The sequence below is a fragment of the Apiospora hydei genome (genome assembly GCF_038363865.1).
Source record: "Apiospora hydei strain CBS 114990 chromosome Unknown utg000007l_segment0_segment0, whole genome shotgun sequence".
Taxonomy (NCBI): Eukaryota; Fungi; Ascomycota; class Sordariomycetes; order Amphisphaeriales; family Apiosporaceae; genus Apiospora; species Apiospora hydei.
This window is the reverse complement of record NW_027117366.1, coordinates 520,690-537,908: the sequence shown is the minus strand read 5'-3', so window position 1 is coordinate 537,908 and position 17,219 is coordinate 520,690. Positions and strand designations below refer to the sequence as shown.

Genomic DNA, 17,219 nt, shown 5'->3' with positions numbered 1-17,219 from the left:
CCATAAGCGTGCTTCCTTGCGACCTTAACATGGCGTCCGCGAACGGATACGGGGTCCGCAGCACCTCGATCGACTTTTTCTCATCGACCAGTTTCTGCCAATAGATGCCGAAGGTCTGCCGGCAAATCATGGCCAGGACCGCCTCCTTGCTCAGCGGCTCATCCATGTACTGTCCCTTCGAGTGGACATCAGCGGGCGGACCTCATATTGGCAGTACTTGGAGAGCGCCTCGGCCTGAAAGAGAAAGAGCGGCTTCTTGTCGCGCCGGACAACGAGAACGCTGCGGGCGCAGCTCTGCCATCGCATGGGCACCCATCCCCAGCCCATGATGCCCGAATCCGGGTCGAACTCGGCCGTGGGGTCGCAGCACTGATACATGAAGGTGGCGGCTTGGTTCAAAGCCGGGTTTTCCTTGAAGAGGTTATCTCTCTCGCCGCGAGCCCATTCGGGATCTACGGGGAATCTCCGTGTCAGGACGGGCAGGCCGATGCGCTGGGCAATTTCCGAGCCTTCTCCATCAGAGAAGACGGGATCTGAAGGGGATACGTCGATGGCCTCGAACTGGGGCTTGTGGAACATGATCTGGTCGCCGATGCAATTGATCATGACTCCTTTGATTTTGGGGGCTTCGTGTTGCAGTGTAGTTGATGGCTGCTGGGTATAGGTAGGAATATTCGACCAGTCACCGTACCAGAGAAAGAAGTCGGTGATGTGGCGAAAGTCGTTCATGTCGAGATCGCGGCAGTGGGTCTGGTCGGTACCAAGTCCGACTGCGCCGTATGCTGTGACGGGTCCTCGCCAGTTATGGCGACGTCCCGGCTCAAAGTGCATGATCGATAAAATGCCCTTGTTAGGAATAGAGCCATCAACCAGGTACTCATCTTTCCATGCGATCTGAATGGTGTCCTCGAGCTATCTTTTCAATACCGGGTTGTACTGTACGTGTCTGCGCTCCAGAAGAGAATCTGAGCCGTCAAGGGAGCCTACGTCCGGGGACTGATATGGACGTAGGTCGTCCACGTGCAATGGGCAATAGACCCATATCGGTTTGGGCCTCTTGTCCTCAGGAGGAAACGAGATGGCAAGGAAGTGGTCACTCGTCGGGCGGGTAGAAATGTCAAATGCACCAAAGGACGCGCACAGAAGCTTGTGGAAAGGCCAGTCGCGGACCTGGCATGCCTTGGAGCAGTAGAATGCGCTCTTGCATCGTCCACAGCGTTGAGAATCGGCCTTCTCACAGGTGATGCATGATCCCACCTCGTCAGTGCCCATCGTGGAGGCGGTGATGAGATGCCGTTGACGTAGAGTGGTATCTGAGGTAGTCGGACAAATTTGTTGATGTCGTGAATAGGGATGAGAGAGAAGTGAGGAGAAAAATAGATGTTCAATCAAACAAATTGAGCATGCGTGAAGGGCCTACTGCAGAGGTTGCGGTTGGGGTGTGGATGGGTTTCTGCAGCGGATGCGTTTGACTTATTGGTTGCCTGAGAGCCTCTTCTTGTTTATCAGACTTGCTGATTGTAAACAAGTGCCGTGGCCATGGATTTAAGAACCCTGATAAGAATGTACTTTGTGGCAGAAATTTTAATCCAACAGCTACCTTTTGTGAACAAGCTACCATTAAGGACAAGATGCTAAACGCGTTCCTTGATGGCCTTGCAGCCTCTTAACCGCACGCCTAGCTTACTGTTTGCCTCAGAAATTCCTACTGTTCTACACGGTAACTTCACCCAACTCTCATACCTACAGTAACACAAAACTGGCTTTCCGGAAGCTAGTCACGTCATTAAAGCCCACGACGCCTTCAGCTGGCGTTTTAAACATTGCTGGACCAATGCTGCCGTTTTTGTTGCCCCTCAACTCTCTGGCCCTTTTGTGTATCGAGTGTTCTAGCACCTCGCCAGCCTGTCCTAGAAATGTGAGCAAATAGGGTGTTCAAGTATAATTGAAGAGAAAACCTCGAGCGGACCTCTAATCTTTACAGCAAAGGGTGATGAGACACACTGGGAAATTCTAAGGCCCAGCCTCGCCCTCGAGCCCTCTGTAGTAACTTCCTCCTTTCATCATAGTGTATCTAATAGGAAGGTTGCATGTAGCGTTGGAATAGAACTTGCAAGCAAGACCCGAGTGGTTAACCATATCATGCAAGTGAAACTCGTTCAGTGTCACAAACCAAAGTGTTGCCCATTGTGCCTTGGGAACCATCTCATTGTGTTCACATGTCTTTGTGATCTTCCTCCTTTGTTACCATAGTGTCTATCATGATATAAATTTTCTACAGATCCTCGGAATTAGCCTTTGTCTCTAGCTCAAGGTAAGGTATACACACACCTCCTGGCAGGCGACTATCCACTCACCAATATTTCCAGCCACAGAAACGATAGCACAATGGCGGGTCGTATGCCTGTAAAAGGATTTATCCCTCGGGTTCTAGGGGGTCAATTTCCCGTAGAGGAAGACCGCATCTACGCAAGGATGGACGTCGCAACCGCCGATGGACACCCGAGCCGCGTACAGGAAGGTGATACCAGATTTCTCTTTACCACTGCCCTGTACACTTGCGTCGGTATCGCTGTGAGTGGCACATATCCGCCTCCTGCTGATGGACAAACTCCTACTACTAGTGCTACTAACGAACGGTACGACAGATTCATGATCCACACCTCCGAATTTAACATGAAGAACACCTGCCCCGTGCTCCGCAAGGAAGTCGAAGCGGCCAAAGCCCAGGGCCTGCAAGACCTACAAGTCCACGTGACGACGACCGATCCGGCCAGCATGGTCGGAAAAGAAGAGCCGCTGTACATAGTGCATCGCCACACTAACGCGGCCAGACTGATGCGTTTCCTCCGCCAGCTCGTCGGGTCCAACGTCAACAGCGACGACCAGCCGCGGATCCACTGGTACCCGTACCCGCACTGCCAAAATCTCGACTGCGCCTCCATGGCCATGTTCAGCGACGGGAGCGTCGTCGTCGAGCACCAGAACCAAGCGAGATTTTCCGAGCCCATTACCCGCTGGCGGCTTCAGGAGAAGCCGTGGGTCAGCACGGCGCCCGCTGTCGCCACTGGTTCCGGAGGGAGTAGCAGCAATCCTCCTCCGGCCACGGGCACTGGTCCCTCTGGCGGGAACAACAACAGGGCTTAAGCGGTGTTAAGCGGTATTGCGCTGAGTAAATGCAAAATACTGGAAGGTAGGTAACTTGTAGGCAACTTGTAGTGCATTGTAGATGAATCATCAGGTGAGTGTACTCCTCCCAACCGCTTTTTCTTTATTTTTAATTCTTTCCATGGTGAACCCAGACGTGACAGCCAACGCTATCTGGTCGTGGTACCAGCTTTCCTGAACAATCGTTATGTAACGTTTATGCTGTATCACGTGGACATAGAGAGTAAGCAGCCGTATGCCAATCTCAATTGCAGGGTGAGGCGAAGATAATGTAGTCGGGACCCGTTCGATTCCTTTTATTTATTTAGTATAACATGGCTGGCCTCGCAGTCTCTCATCTCGCTGCACATTCCCTTCACTAGACGACAGTATGCTGCCCCCAATTTCCGAGTAATCTGATACCTGCTGTATGTTGCCAAACATTGAACGAAATCAGGAATTTTCGCTTTGGGGCTAGTCTTCATACTCATACTCATTTGCCGAGAATTAGAGTGTAGGTTTCGTACGGTAGAAACGCAACTGCATGTCAGTGTTCTTACGTTCCCAGCCAGTCTCGTCAACGGCCAGGCCCACTCGGCGCCGTCCAACTGAACATGGTTAAGACTCGACAGTCTCCGACTCGACAACACCCTCTGAATGCACTTGCGCACCCATTCTACTTCTTCGTAACCTCTGTAAAGATGTAGGCTTTCCAGTGGTTTCGGCAACAGCTCTCCGAGACAGCCGGTAGGGTCCGCTTTTCTGGCTACACCGTCGCCGTCGCCGTCTTCGTCCTCGTCGCTCTCGCTTAAATCTTCCAGCTCCCTGAGCTCATCCTCGCTCCCCATCAAGATGTCAAGAGGTAGTGACAAAGGCTTCAGGTGCCATAAGCTCTTGAGAGACCCAATGCTGCCGCTCCATTCCACCATCTCGTAGTTAAGACAGTAGCGGCAATCGAGGTCCAAGACCTCCAAGTTCGACCCATACTCCGTAGTGCTCGCCTGACTTCATGCCACTCGAGCACGCTGTCACCTACCATGGGGTAGCCCCACTGGATTCTCAATGTTCGCAGCAGAGGGCAAATACTCAGAGGGTCCATAATGTGCACCGCATCCGCGAGCGAGTCCCTGAGATCGACATGTACCAAGCTGCTCGATGTCCGTTACGTCCTGATCGACAACGAGGTGTTGAGGTCGAAGTGGAAACCATATATCCTTTTCAGCCGGGGCAGCAGCAGCAAGTCCTCAAATGGCTGTATCTAGTAAGAACAAAGACATCTTCGATAAAACGTCCCTACTCCCGTTTTCTTTGTAATAGGTACTACCCCGTTTTCCGTTTTCGTATGAGAAACGAATTGAACCATGCCTTTGTCCGTTGTGCCATTTCCCTACTCCGCTGTTAATCTGTATCTCTTACCAGGACCTGACATTCAGGTTCCTACGTTGCCTGTTGTCGGAGTCGTGATAGCTCCCGCCGAATAAACCCTGACTTACGTTGCGACCCGGCTCAATTCCAGTCCAACTTATACTCTATACACGCGAACACGATGTCTTCCCAGGGCGGAGAGCCGACGAGGCCCGAGTCTCCCTGGGCGAAGGTGTACGGGGCTTCGTTCAAGCACGACCTCGGAGATAGCCAGAGCCACTCCTTGCTGAATCCGATATTCCCCCCGTCTCCATCCTGTTTATTATGATGATCTTCTGCCAGAAACCAAAGAGGGCGAACCGGATCTCGACCAAGTTCAGTACAGTTGGCAAAGGCAGCTTGTAAGCCACCCCTCCCGCCCGTCTACACCAACCAGTTTTGGTTTTTCTTTCTTTTCATCCCCCCCCCTTCTTTTAATTTCTAGGACGAGACTCAATTCCTCTAACTCGAACGCTAGGTAGATCTCGGGGGCATCTTTTCATACCAGCTCGGCCCGTTGAACGAAACCCTAGGTGCGGGGATCTATGGAGGCCATTCCGCCCGTAACTATGACCAGGATCAAAACCGTAAGCTCCACGAGGAGAGGCTCCTCAACGTAAACGAGGAAGCCTGGTTTGACTTTCTCAAGAAGGAAAGGTGGTGGGAGTTGAACGAGGAGCCTCTCATCGATAAACGGCAAAGCAATCCCATCAACCGCTGGAACCCTCAACAGAACCGGGTCTGGGACGAGCTGCGCATCATTCTGGAATTTTGCAATAGGACATTGGCAAAACTACTGGAAGAAAGGGATCCCTGGTAGGCATCGTCTTCCAACTTGTGTGTATTCGTCTCTGATCGGTAATTACTATATAGGCTGGACGCTTTGCTATTCGGAGACCTTGTTTACTCGGACGGTTCGCCAGTGCCGCAGTTCTCGAGCAGGACTTCCCCAAGGAAGGATGAACCCGTCTGGACTTTCAAGTATCGCAGCCCTGCCGAACTGCCCCCTCGACAGGAGTACGTTGCCCAAGCCCGAGACCAGCTTCTCCGTCTCACGAAAGATCTTTTGTTCGGCTTTCGTGGTCAGTTTCGCCCTGGTGACTATTAGCTTTGTGTGCCGGTGCTGATAGAACCGGCCTCCCTAGATGAATGCAGCTACGAAAAGGAGTACGAAGCGGATAGGACCACACCTTGGGGCCAGTTCTGGGTGGCTAAAGATATGAAGATCGCTTGGAAAACCTGCCATATGATCTTCCTCAACGTCGTAAGTGCCCATACCCCAAGCCCCGCCATTTCTTTGTTGGTCCCGCAGCTCACGTACTCTGTAGATAAACTTGCGCGTGCTGGTGGAAATGGGCACTACTACGCCGGCCCAGGCATCGATAGCGCGCTTCGGCCAAGCCTGCACTGTTCTGCACGAGCTGATGCATGCGATACACAAAGCCCGAGTGAAAGATTTCAACGTAAATCCTACTAAGGAGGCATATATGGGAGAGGAGCAGCTCCGGGAAATGGGCATGAGCTTCATAAATCACGTTTTCGGGGGCACTCTGCTGGGCTTGAAACTACCGGCGGTCCCACCTGGGCAGCTTCAGGGACAAAGGATCACCGTAACGGACCAGATGCTCGAAGGCAAGGAACTGATGAGTGCCTACAACCAAATTCCCCGCGATGGATGGGACGTTCTCCGCTACGGTAACACGTCGACTCCGCTCGCACTCATACCGCCGTTCGCATGTGCGTCCCTTTTCGACCAGAACTACTGGGAGACTTGCGTCAATGCGAAAGGCACCGGCGCGCTGCGGCCCGCACGACTTATAGCGTGGAACGGGCAGGTTACTCATCCAATACCGCAAGTTGACGAATTTAGAGATCCGTTGGCGGCGGTAATTGGGGCGCTGGATGCAAGGCGTAAGGAAGTGGAGGCCAGGAGGATACGCTCGGACCCAGACACAGTCCTCCATGTAGACATATGGAAGAGGAGTCTTTGGGGCCACTTCCATATGAGAGCGGACCTCACTGCATTTAGCAAACACCACGCTCGCCATCAACTAGGGCCATGTCGACGCCTCGCACGGGATCGGTTATCCAAGGCCCGTGAGGGCTTCAAATTGATAAGTGCAGATACAGACGAGGGCCAAAATTTACAGGGCGCCTATTGGGTATCTTTTGCAATAGCATACCTGTAAGACCCTTCCTTTCCTCGCCCTTTCCCCTTTCGGTGCTAATAACAATAACCCAAAGCATGCTGGCCAGCTTGCCTGCGAAGGACCTCGTCGGCGCAAACAACAACCCTGGTGACTCTGTGCAGCGATGGCGGGACCCCCGAGACAATACAAACCGTGTCCAGGCGACGTGGTCGCGGCGGCAGCCAACAGTGGCGTGCAAAGTTGAACCTGTCCTCGGCGGCAACGCTCGGTCGCCGAAGCATCCCCGCGAATACCTCGATGTCTACGAAATAGAGATAGCCGATAAGCTTCGAAACATCGCCTCAACTCATCACGGTCCCTGGGTCACTGCATGCACTCAAGCTTACAATGAGCTCAGCAAACTTCGTAAGCCTTGGGGGGTAAGGATAAGGCAACGGACTGGGCTACATTTTGCTTCAGGGTTCCTCCTTTCGAGTCAAACGCTGCGGTTGCAAACTTCCCCCTCCCACCCTGGAAGACTAAGCTTCAGGGGCCCTCTCCTCAACCGTCACCGGCAGAGCGTTTCCTTCTGCCCATCGAGATCTCCAAAGAGGGTCTTATCTTAATTCAGGCGGCTAATGCGCAAGGCTGTTTGTGCTACCCAGTTTCCGCGTCAAAATCCAAGGAGGTGCGAGATGTCTGGGTCAAGACGCCGTATGGCAAGGCCCTGCCAAACAACGACCCCGCGGACAGGAAGGTGCTGGAGCTCCGTGGCGAGTTGAGAAAGTCCAACCCGACCGGAACCCTGATTCCGTGGTACCGGCGGCTCGAGGTGCGCCCATCCAGCTGGCTGGCGACCCCTGTTTATCTATACCACCATAGTAATGCTAACCTCTTTACTAGGTGGCCGAGTTTGACGGCGACTTAGGTATGCCCGACTGGCGTATATTACGCGGCGAGGTTTACGATATAGGCAGTAGGTCTTATCTCAGTTGTTTTCTCTTTTGTTTCCTTGTTTTAGATCAGCGTGCTCACCTTCTCGTATAGAATTCCTCAAGAGTCCCGCCGGCAAGACAGACGCGGCCACGAAAGCTTTTCAGGGCCCTTATCAGTTGGATATAGACGCCACGCTGATTGGCCAAGATCTTGAAGACTCACTACGAACATACTTGTGTGCGCATATAAAGCACGACGACACAGGCGCCACTTTCCCCAAGCGAGGCAGTCTCCTTTTGACCGAGAAGGAGCTGGCGCGCCACGATTGTCCAGGGCAAGGTGAGTCGGAGTTCTACTGCCGGATTATAAATATTATCGATCTTGCGAATCGGCTATTGACCCTTCCGTCCTCCGCGACCGTGAACAGGTCTGTATGTGTCTTACGACAACAAAATATACGATATAGCAGGTCTGTAATCCCGTCTATCACTGTACTCCTTCACGTTTCTCCCTCCCTCACGTTGCTCCTCCACCCAATCTTTCGTGGAGTCCTTGCATCCAGGATGCTGACCTCCCGTGTCTAGCCTACCTTGACCACCATCCCGCTAGCGATTCCATCCTGGCACAATTTGGCGGACGTGACATCACGCAGTATTTCCTTCGGAACCACAACAATCAGCTGTTGACGGACATCGACCTGGGCGACGCCAAACACACCATCTACGAGGTGGGCCGCCTGGTGCCGGCCCAGACCGCCATTCGCGACGACCAGTTTGTACTCGACGACTGCGTGTTCGCGCTCAAGGACCTGAACGCAGCGGCGCCGGCACGCCGACGCTGGGCGGGCAAGGCGGTCACGCCAGAGGAGTGGCGCGTCGCGGCCGAGGCGCCGCTCTTCGATGATATGCACGCTCGCCGCGGCGACCTGGCCGTGGCCAAGTATGAGGACGGCGCGCGAGGCTCAGAGGCGTCGACGTTCTTCTCTAGGGAAGACCTCGCGGCCCACGACGCGACCAAGAGCCCGCCGGACGAGGACTTTGCGTGGGTGGCTTCTGAGGAAGGCGACCGCTACGTCGTCTACAATATCTCCGGTACGTGAGGCGGGAGTGCAAGTATCAAGTGTCGACACGATGCTAACCATATCCTCCACGCCATAGATCTCATCAACTATTCAAGATGCTTCCCCAAACCACCGAGTCCGGACCGCGACATCGAATGGAAGGAACTAGCGGGAAAGGTTATCACGGCTCCCCGGGAAACATGTCAATGGCTACGCACAGAAGCCAGCCACCGCGTGATCGGTGAGCTGATGGAAATGAGCGAAGGCAGCGACTAAGGCAGTGTCTTTTGAATACCCGTAGTATATAGTATCTGGAACCCTGGAATCTTTGGAACATGAAATCTCTTCGCCTCGCGGCTGAGATAATATCACGTTTCCCGATATTTTCGACCCGAAATACTCATCTAAGGTGGAAGATTTGGTGCCGGTAGAGCGTAAACCAGGGTCAGTTAGTTTTTGTAGGATATATAACCAGAGGTTTAGTCGCTGAACTGCATAACTAGGATAAGATCTATATTATTGCGTACCGCGAGGTCTATAGCTTATAATAAAACCTTAACCTTTTCTGGACATCCACTGGCACGGAGAGGTTCAACCCAAATAATTTAACTATTACAAAGGGGTCCAACTCTCATTTGCAGGGGTAGAGTGTGTGTTTATACGCTGGAAGACATCATTCAACTAGGGAGACCTGAGTACCTGGGAGTCCTTGTAACGATGAAGAGTAAGATTGGAAAGGCTGGCACGCAAACAGTCATAGGGGATCTGAAACAGTTACTTACCACATCGGACCACGTACTCCGTTGCAGTGGGATAATGGATGGATGAAGTATCATATCACTCTGAGAGAAGGCCAGAAATTAAACTGCGTGTTCCACTGGCTTGCCACGCCAGGGCCGTTTCTCCTCAGCGACTTCAAGCTCGTAATGCTCGCAAGTTACCCCAGAGAAGATACGGGCCCAGGAGCATGTGGGCTTATTCTCCACAAGTCGACGTCGACGGAAGACTATGTACGAGTGGGTATGTTTCAGTCTTCCTAAGACGATGGTGGTGTTGAAGCCTTTCTCCGTCAGCAGGATATCGAAACGGTCAGAGTTGTCTGAGTACAAGCCCCTTGGCGGTCATTGCCCGTTATTCATTTCACGTTTCAATGCTCTATATCTTCATTGGTGCGGTTCCGACTCTTGGTCTCAAGCCCGAGGTACATCTCAGGGTCAGAACCCCTCGTCTTTTGTTCTACATTACAGAAAGGGGGTTACGAGCTGGAAGGCAGAGCCTCTCAGGCCCCGTCCAGGTATCCACAAAATGGAAAAGTCGTAGTACTTGATAAATATACATGCATCTCCATGACTACGGACAAGCCGTCATCACTAGTCGATCGATTGCCTATAATCTACGATCTAGATAAGGATGTGGTCAAGATCTCCATAAATCGTGATGGGCAGACCCAAATAAGCATAGACGAGAGTCACGAGACCGCGGCGATGGTGGGTATCGCGTACTTTGCAAGCATCAGAGTTAAGGGTAACACGTGGTGGCAGCTGGGCGCTGGGCCTGAGTAATCCCCAAAGTGCGCTTTGTCCAGACGCCAAGCGGGCGTTGGCCCAAGCCGAGCCAAGAAGCCCACTTCTGATCGCTTGAAGGTGGGTGGGTGTGCAGACAACCAGGCCCTTCTTCTGGGCCGGGTACACTTTTACTTGGGGGCGGCTGACAAATGCACGGGTAGGTAGTACCACCGCGTCGGGTGGCATGGGCCGGCGCATCTCTTGGGTTGATTGCTCCCGTCGCGTAGCGAGCTCTAGAAACGAAGCCATTTCGAGTTGTTATGCGAACACGCGAGAAAGGGCGCAGCCCGGCTTCTACGGGGCGATAACGCAAGGTTGCCAGCCCAGCGTGAGTCCTATGCGATTTCCCATTGCCTCGCTTCCGACAAACTGGGGTAAAGTAATACCGGCTAGGGGTCTGCATTCCAATGTTTTGCCTCGCGAGGCAGCCAGGTTATTGAGTCATGGCTCTAGATGTGATTGGCTAATGGAAGTTGCATGGGATGACCCTCCTTAATGAATTTGGACAAGCATTGAGGCGTGGGGTGGGGGAGTTGGGGAGTAAGCCCGGCAGGTATCCGAGGTAGGATATTAGAAAAGTGCCCAAGGTATGTATTCCCAGGCTTGGGTCCTCCAACATTTTGCTTTGTTGCCAGTTACCCTGCTGGAATGCTGGGAAGTGAACGAGGCTCTCGCGAGAATGGGCGGGTTTCATGGCCATGTCGCAAACCGCCTTGCCGTGTCCTGCCTCGTGCGTCCCATCTGCCAGAGGTAAAGCACTAGTATTCCCGTAAGGCATAGGGCCGGTGGAGTTTGTCGCCATTTCAGGGACCCCGCTGGGGTTGGGGGTTGGGGTTGCACCAAACTATCGAATCAGGCTGCTACTACCCAGGAGCCTGCTCCGGAAGCGGTATAGTCGAGGACCGCTTGCTGCAAGACCCCTTCAATCAATGGGGCTTATGCGAAGAAGGAGCCGTCATGGCCTACTCTATTTTTACCCAGCCGTTACATGGCCCAATTCGGTCCTCGCAGATTCTGCCTCGTTTTCTTTTGAAGCCCTCGTTCCCTTTCGGCTGGCTGCACGCCTTCTGGGAACCGTGGCTTAATTGAGACTTGGTAAGACCGCGAAGACGATGCTGCTCGCAAGGCTGTGTGCTACACATCTGCACCATACGACGGTCGGTGTGGCTGCCCACGTCGGCTGTTCTGGCTCGCTAAGATGACGGATGGCTTAATAAGAGCCTGCAGGTAATAACCATTGCGCCAATCGCAATCCACGCTGGCCCCAGCTTCCTAGCTTCGCCAACCCACCATAACGGCCAGGGGTGCGGCGGAAAAGGACCAGGATGGGCCTGGAGAGCGGATCAACGAGCGAGCTGCGGTCAGCTTTCCCCCTCAAGAAGAAGTCCTGCGGCGGTGCTGCTTTATTTCGTATGCTTTTCCCTCTCAATCGAGCAATCACCTCCTCTCTTTCTCCGGATGTCGTCAAAAGCGATTGTCACTAAGAAACGACGCGTCCGTGGTTCTCCTCAAAATCTATTGAGTCCAAGCTCTCAACCGATACACAGCTTCCGCCGCCCACTATGCTTCCGTCACTAGCAGGCCCACTTCTCGCGGGCCTAATCGCCGTCGCAGCACAAGTAGCACCGGCTGCGGCGACGACGACAACCAGCACCACCCCCGCCCCGCTAACCATGGCGACCAACCCTCGGTCGTCACTATCACGCTGCAGGCGCTGACGACCACGTTCACGCCGCCGCCAAAGTGCCAGGAGAGCCACCTGAGCATGATGTCGCCACCCAGCTACCAGATCTGGATGAACGAGCCGATGCCCGTGCCGGGGCCCGCGAACGGCGACTGCTACCCGTCCGAGTTCATCCAGGGCTACACCAGCATCGCCAACTCGTCGAGCTCCATCGCGCCCTTCTTCAAGCCGCTCATATGTCCCGTGGGCTGGTCCGTGGCCCAGGAATGGGAGAATGGCTACATTGTATGCTGCTATGAGTAAGTGCACTGAAGACCTGTTGTTGCCGCCTGAAGCCAAGGGGCTATATCAACGACGGGAAAAGAATGGAGTGCTGACCTAATACGTCGCAAACCAGTGGCTTTTTCTTCACTCCCCCCGAGACGACGGCGTATCCCGACAGACCGGGCTACGGAGGGACGTGCTATAGCCAGTTCGGCGTCGGCAAGACGGTCCCCGTCACCAAGTACGGCACGGCAAACGTCACTGGCACGGCGATGTTCCCTGCCACTCGGGTGGAAGACTCAGCCTATGGACATCCGATGGATGGTTTCAAGGTCGGTGCTGGATCGGGCCAAGGCGTAAGTGCTCTTTCTTTTTCTTTTTCCTTTTCCCCTCGTCCTCCTTTCCTCTCTTCAATGATCTGCCACGAAAAGCCGTTAAGTACCTTAGCTAACAATGACTCTCTCGGGACGAACAGAAAGGTCTCAACGGCGGCGCAATCGCGGGCATCGTGATCGGCGTGGTGCTGGGACTTGCCGCCATCGCCTTGGCCGTCTTCTTCCTACTCCGCCGGCGCAAGACGAAGCAGGCCGCCGCTGACAACAATGTCGACATGCCTCCAAACACGGCGTCCCCGGAGCAGCCGTACTTGCCCAAAGAGGTCGACGGCAGCCCCAACGTAACGGAGCACTCATCGCCATATACCCAAATGTCGCCGCAGCACGAGCTCCAATCGGACGTCTACCGTGCAGAGTTAGGGACCATATCACCGTACCAGGAGCTGCCGGGGAGCTTCCATGGGCACGAGATGCGTGGTTAGATGGAACTGACAGAGCCAGGACTAGAACATGATTTATTGACGAAAGGCATGAGGTGGGATCACTCCCTTGGGGTTGTTAGCGTTGGTTGCCCCTAATAACCGCTACTTATTGAACTGTATCTTGAGATTCCTGTGTATGAGATCTTACTGAACTAGAAAAGTCGATACCCAACAAAACAGACACGTATTAGCGACCCACGTGACCCGGTGTGACAGAGCTCTAGTTCTTTATATGATCACGCCGAAGGAGAGTAGCTAAAGTTCATCCAATATAAGACGTCCAATCATAAACCGTCCCATCTCTGAACGTCATCTGAGAGTTCGGAAAAAACAAACGAAAGGAAAAAGACAAACCTAAAAACCTAATCTAAAGCGTCATCCGGAACTTGAGCACATCCCTTTTGACTATATCCTCCCACTTCCCCTCCAACTCCTCCATATCCCAATTCGCCTCGACATAGCGCCCCGAAAGCCACTCCCGCTTTTCTTTCGCGATCCACACAAACGTGTCCCCCGGCAGCTCCGGCGCATCGACCAGCAGATCGTGGTACATCTCCGGCATGTTGCTCGCGAGCTCGGTCCGCAGACAGCCCGGGTGCACCGCGACGGCCACGAGCCCGTGATCGTCGGAATACTCCATCGCCATGAACTCGGTGAGCCGGCACAGGGCGAACTTGGTCGTCTGGTACGCCGACATGCCCGGGACGACGTAGTTGGCCGCCTGCGAGCCGACGTTGATGACGGTCTTGGACGTGGCGGATTGCAGGACCAGCGGCAGGAAAAAGCGGGAGACGCGGTACAGGCCCTTCAGGTTCACCTCGGCGCACTGCAGCCAATCGGCGGCGGCGCCAGCGGCCAGCGGCTCCGTCGCGCTCAGGAAGCCCGCGTTGTTGACGAGGACGTCGACGACGCCGCCGAAGTGGTCGGCGACCTGCTTCGCGGCGGCCTCGACGCTGGCGGTGTCGGTCACGTCGAGGGCAAGCGCGAGCACATCGAGCGTGGCGCCGCGGACGTCTTTGGCTTCTTTCGTCAGCTCGGCGGCGAGGTCCGCGGGGGAGAACGCGCGGTGATGACGAGGCGCCGGCAGCCGGCGCGGACGAAGCTGAAGGCGGTGGCGCGGCCGATGCCCCGCGAGGCGCCCGTGATGACGACGGTCTGGGCCGAGAGGTCGGCCTGGAGCGGGTCGATGTAGGGGTAGGTCTCGGAGTGGCGCTGCTGGCAGAAGGCGGACACGGCCGCGACGTTGGTCGCTACTTGCTCTGGTGGGGCGGGCATGGTGATTGTGTCTGTATACTTTGTAATGTATGTATATGCTTTACAGTAAGAGCGGACTCGAAGCGGCTCAAGAGTGTCCTTCACCGGGCTTATATAGATTCTTCCCCGGCGATGCAAGAGGTATAGTCGGTCAGGGACCCCAAAGAATGTAACGTGTCATAGTGGAATGGAATATCTGGGCCGACCCTCTTTGCTGCCGAATCTTGGTTCCATCTCCGCCGATTATCATACGTGGCCCAGCCCATAAAATCTTGTGTTGGAGGAGGCGCCGGGCAGGTATTCCTAAAACGACAAAACCAAGCCCTACAAGTGGGCACGGCATCGCGACTAGGTCGTGCCGTCGAGAATGCACGTCAGCATGGTCAAGACGCTAACATCCAAGCGTCGGGGACTAAGAGTCAGGGTCTGTCAGGGGTATAAACGCTAAATTGCGGACGAGACGGTCTAGCGTCCGCAGCTAGGGAGACGGGATCAACGGTCGACGGGTGTGGCACTAAGGTCCGACTCTGATGCGGTTTGGTTTGGTGCCTTTGTTTAGAAGCTCGCTAGAGTACGCTGCCTTGTGACCTCAAGATACCCCCCCTTCGCTAGCGTCAGGTTATAACAGATTGGTATGATATAGTGACACCCTGAGGACTAGCTACTAATAAAGATCTCCCTCCTACAGCATTCGCCGTAAAATATAGTCAAACAATGGCATTTCATTACCCTAGGTGCTCCATCCCAGGTTGCATGGCCTCGGCCTTCAGAAGATCATTCGCAATGTTCATATCCTCAGCCGATGGCATGTTGACAATCATCAAGTATAAGATTCCCTTGAACGCAGATGAATTAGCTATCAGGACGACTTCTCGTGAACTTCTGGTACAAGAGAAAGAACAGGAGCGGAATACAAAACTTCTCCTATAGGGTACAAACAACTTACAGGTTTGACCTTGCGCTCTTTGGGCTCCCTATCCGGGTGTTTGCGCTGTCGCTTTTCCGCCTTGCGCTCCTGCTTCTCCGCCTTTCTCTCTTGTTTGGCTTCCCTCTTCTCCTGCTTCTTGACGTCCTTTGGGGTCAGCTCTGCCTTCGGGTCCAGCAGAGAGCCGATCGTGCTCGCGGGGTTCTTCCTTTGCTGTACGCATCACGATTAGAAATGCATGTAAAACATCTGGAAGGGATGGTGGTGGCAACATAGATGATTGTTCAGGGTATACTGTGGGAAATGGGGTTCTCCACTTACAAATTTCCTTTGAGCCTTGAGATCTTGCCGAGACTGTAAAGACGCAGCCTTTTCCGCGATCTTCTTCGTAAAGCTGTTTCCACCTGTTCTGGGTTCCGCCTTAACGCTGCTATCGTCACTGGTATCGCTATCGCCGTCGTCATAGGGAGGCGGGGATCCGTCGTTGGGATCAGGGAAGATTAGTTCGGCCGTGACCGGGAACTGTGCGGCGCCTACGACGCCGTCATTGCTTCGGAATCTGGCCTGCGACTGGGAAGCTTGCGGTGGAGTTGGTGGTGCCGATGCCTCGGTGAAAGTGTCATTATGGTCGGCCCCGAGGTCGAACTTCACTTTATTGCTGCGCGATCTGATATCATAGGCCATGATCATGCAGTACAGACCGTGGGGACGGAACAGCTCGTCATTCATCTTCTCCAAGTAGCTGTTCTGACTAGGGAGTCATAGGTTGTTTCAGCAAAAGGCCCGGAGGTATATAGTATAGCTCGGGGCGAAGATGAACAACATACCTGGATCTGGACTTCACTTCCGTGACGACACCAGCTGCTACTTGCACGCCCAACCCCACGAGACCGGCGATCGGCGTGACCGCTGACGGAACCATGCCTGCGGCTCCGCCGGCGAGGTTGAAGGCGCTCAGGATCGGATGTGCCGAGACGGCGGCATTGAGCCCGTCGATGAAGGCCAGGAAGGTGCTCTCGTCGATGCCGCAGCGGAGCAGGTCGGGTGCGTATGCTCGGATGAAGCCCCGGTCGCGTTTCTTGGGGCGCCGCTGGGGATGATGACGACGTGGGGGAGCTTTCCCGGCGATGTACTTCCCAAAACTGAGGCCATGGAGGGCGATACCGCTTGGCCCGCAGAGGAAGTTGGGTTCAGAGGGCCGGGTGCATACATTCGGATGGGAAAAACTGCAGTCATGGTCTGTTCAATAAGTTTGTATACTGGGCTACTACCGGTGTATTTATCGAACTTAGGCACTCTGGTCACGTAATACAAAGTGCCAAACTACATGAAGATCGCTTTACAGCCTTTCGTCATGCGCGATCGGACCAATCAAAGGTGACTTATCCTAAGCGGGACACGCCATACGCGGCACGACTTCGAGTCGGGACATAATGCCCAATGGGGATATTGCGTAAGCATACATTACAGCCACAAAAGTACCGCTTATCAGGGTTGGCAAAGCTTCGCCCAGCTGCAATCCACCATAGTCTGACAAGACCAGAGGATATTGGGGATCTCTGGATCCTCCGAGGTGGCCGGATCCTCTGAGCCGAGTCCCTTCCCGTCAGGCCGTTGCCCAGGATAAAGGAGCACATGCTGATCACCATTCTCTTCCGTCATTGGGTGATTGATGTGTGAACCTCAACTGCGGGCCTTTTTTTCTTATTCTTTCACCGTGGCAGGCATCCTGTCAACAGCGCCAGAATAATGCCAAATATTATTGCCATGCGATGGTCCACTCCTCCTCCTCCTACTTGAACATAGCTATAAACGCAATTGCTAGGTGAACAGTTGCAAAATAAAGCGCACTCAGTCTACAAAGTGATGAATCTCTTGACAAGAATATAAGCACCGAAACATGCCAAATGAGAAAATGCTTCGTGAACACGGCCCCTAGCCAGCAAGAGCAAGACAGAGAATATTTCTTAGAGCTGTGTCCACTGGGTTCTAAAAGTTTCGACTTTGCTCAAGACGGTTTCGCTATCAACTGCT

The 17,219-nt window shown here is 53.9% G+C and overlaps 8 protein-coding genes across 8 annotated transcripts; 3 read left to right on the top strand and 5 right to left on the bottom strand.

Moving 5' to 3' along the window:
• Positions 1 to 150: 150 nt before the first annotated feature.
• On the bottom strand, positions 151 to 1,272 carry PG997_009230 (uncharacterized protein; the record flags this gene model as incomplete). The annotated part of the gene is made up of 2 exons (XM_066813545.1): positions 151 to 912; positions 988 to 1,272. 2 exons carry the CDS (start codon positions 1,270 to 1,272, stop codon positions 151 to 153), a joined length of 1,047 nt encoding a protein of 348 aa, XP_066665507.1.
• A 1,203-nt stretch (positions 1,273 to 2,475) lies between these two features.
• PG997_009229 (uncharacterized protein) lies at positions 2,476 to 3,147 on the top strand (the record flags this gene model as incomplete). The annotated part of the gene is made up of 1 exon (XM_066813544.1): positions 2,476 to 3,147. One exon carries the CDS (start codon positions 2,476 to 2,478, stop codon positions 3,145 to 3,147), a length of 672 nt encoding a protein of 223 aa, XP_066665506.1.
• A 453-nt stretch (positions 3,148 to 3,600) lies between these two features.
• Positions 3,601 to 4,076, bottom strand: PG997_009228 (uncharacterized protein; the record flags this gene model as incomplete). Its single annotated transcript, XM_066813543.1, has 2 exons — positions 3,601 to 3,621; positions 3,708 to 4,076. 2 exons carry the CDS (start codon positions 4,074 to 4,076, stop codon positions 3,601 to 3,603), a joined length of 390 nt encoding a protein of 129 aa, XP_066665505.1.
• Positions 4,077 to 4,156: 80 nt separating this feature from the next.
• PG997_009227 (uncharacterized protein) lies at positions 4,157 to 8,952 on the top strand (the record flags this gene model as incomplete). Its single annotated transcript, XM_066813542.1, has 12 exons — positions 4,157 to 4,408; positions 5,030 to 5,367; positions 5,425 to 5,633; positions 5,682 to 5,815; positions 5,880 to 6,736; positions 6,796 to 7,055; positions 7,099 to 7,120; positions 7,161 to 7,512; positions 7,584 to 7,608; positions 7,728 to 7,955; positions 8,201 to 8,707; positions 8,774 to 8,952. 12 exons carry the CDS (start codon positions 4,157 to 4,159, stop codon positions 8,950 to 8,952), a joined length of 3,363 nt encoding a protein of 1,120 aa, XP_066665504.1.
• Positions 8,953 to 10,076: 1,124 nt separating this feature from the next.
• Positions 10,077 to 10,490, bottom strand: PG997_009226 (uncharacterized protein; the record flags this gene model as incomplete). Its single annotated transcript, XM_066813541.1, has 1 exon — positions 10,077 to 10,490. The coding sequence occupies one exon, from the start codon at positions 10,488 to 10,490 to the stop codon at positions 10,077 to 10,079; it is 414 nt and encodes a 137-aa protein (XP_066665503.1).
• Positions 10,491 to 11,566: 1,076 nt separating this feature from the next.
• On the top strand, positions 11,567 to 13,006 carry PG997_009225 (Cfem domain protein; the record flags this gene model as incomplete). Its single annotated transcript, XM_066813540.1, has 4 exons — positions 11,567 to 11,651; positions 11,765 to 12,224; positions 12,323 to 12,545; positions 12,665 to 13,006. The coding sequence occupies 4 exons, from the start codon at positions 11,567 to 11,569 to the stop codon at positions 13,004 to 13,006; spliced, it is 1,110 nt and encodes a 369-aa protein (XP_066665502.1).
• Positions 13,007 to 13,373: 367 nt separating this feature from the next.
• Positions 13,374 to 14,281, bottom strand: PG997_009224 (NAD(P)-binding protein; the record flags this gene model as incomplete). The annotated part of the gene is made up of 2 exons (XM_066813539.1): positions 13,374 to 14,029; positions 14,068 to 14,281. The coding sequence occupies 2 exons, from the start codon at positions 14,279 to 14,281 to the stop codon at positions 13,374 to 13,376; spliced, it is 870 nt and encodes a 289-aa protein (XP_066665501.1).
• A 704-nt stretch (positions 14,282 to 14,985) lies between these two features.
• PG997_009223 (uncharacterized protein) lies at positions 14,986 to 16,397 on the bottom strand (the record flags this gene model as incomplete). The annotated part of the gene is made up of 5 exons (XM_066813538.1): positions 14,986 to 15,096; positions 15,207 to 15,398; positions 15,507 to 15,936; positions 16,013 to 16,275; positions 16,350 to 16,397. The coding sequence occupies 5 exons, from the start codon at positions 16,395 to 16,397 to the stop codon at positions 14,986 to 14,988; spliced, it is 1,044 nt and encodes a 347-aa protein (XP_066665500.1).
• Between the last annotated feature and the right edge of the window lie 822 nt (positions 16,398 to 17,219).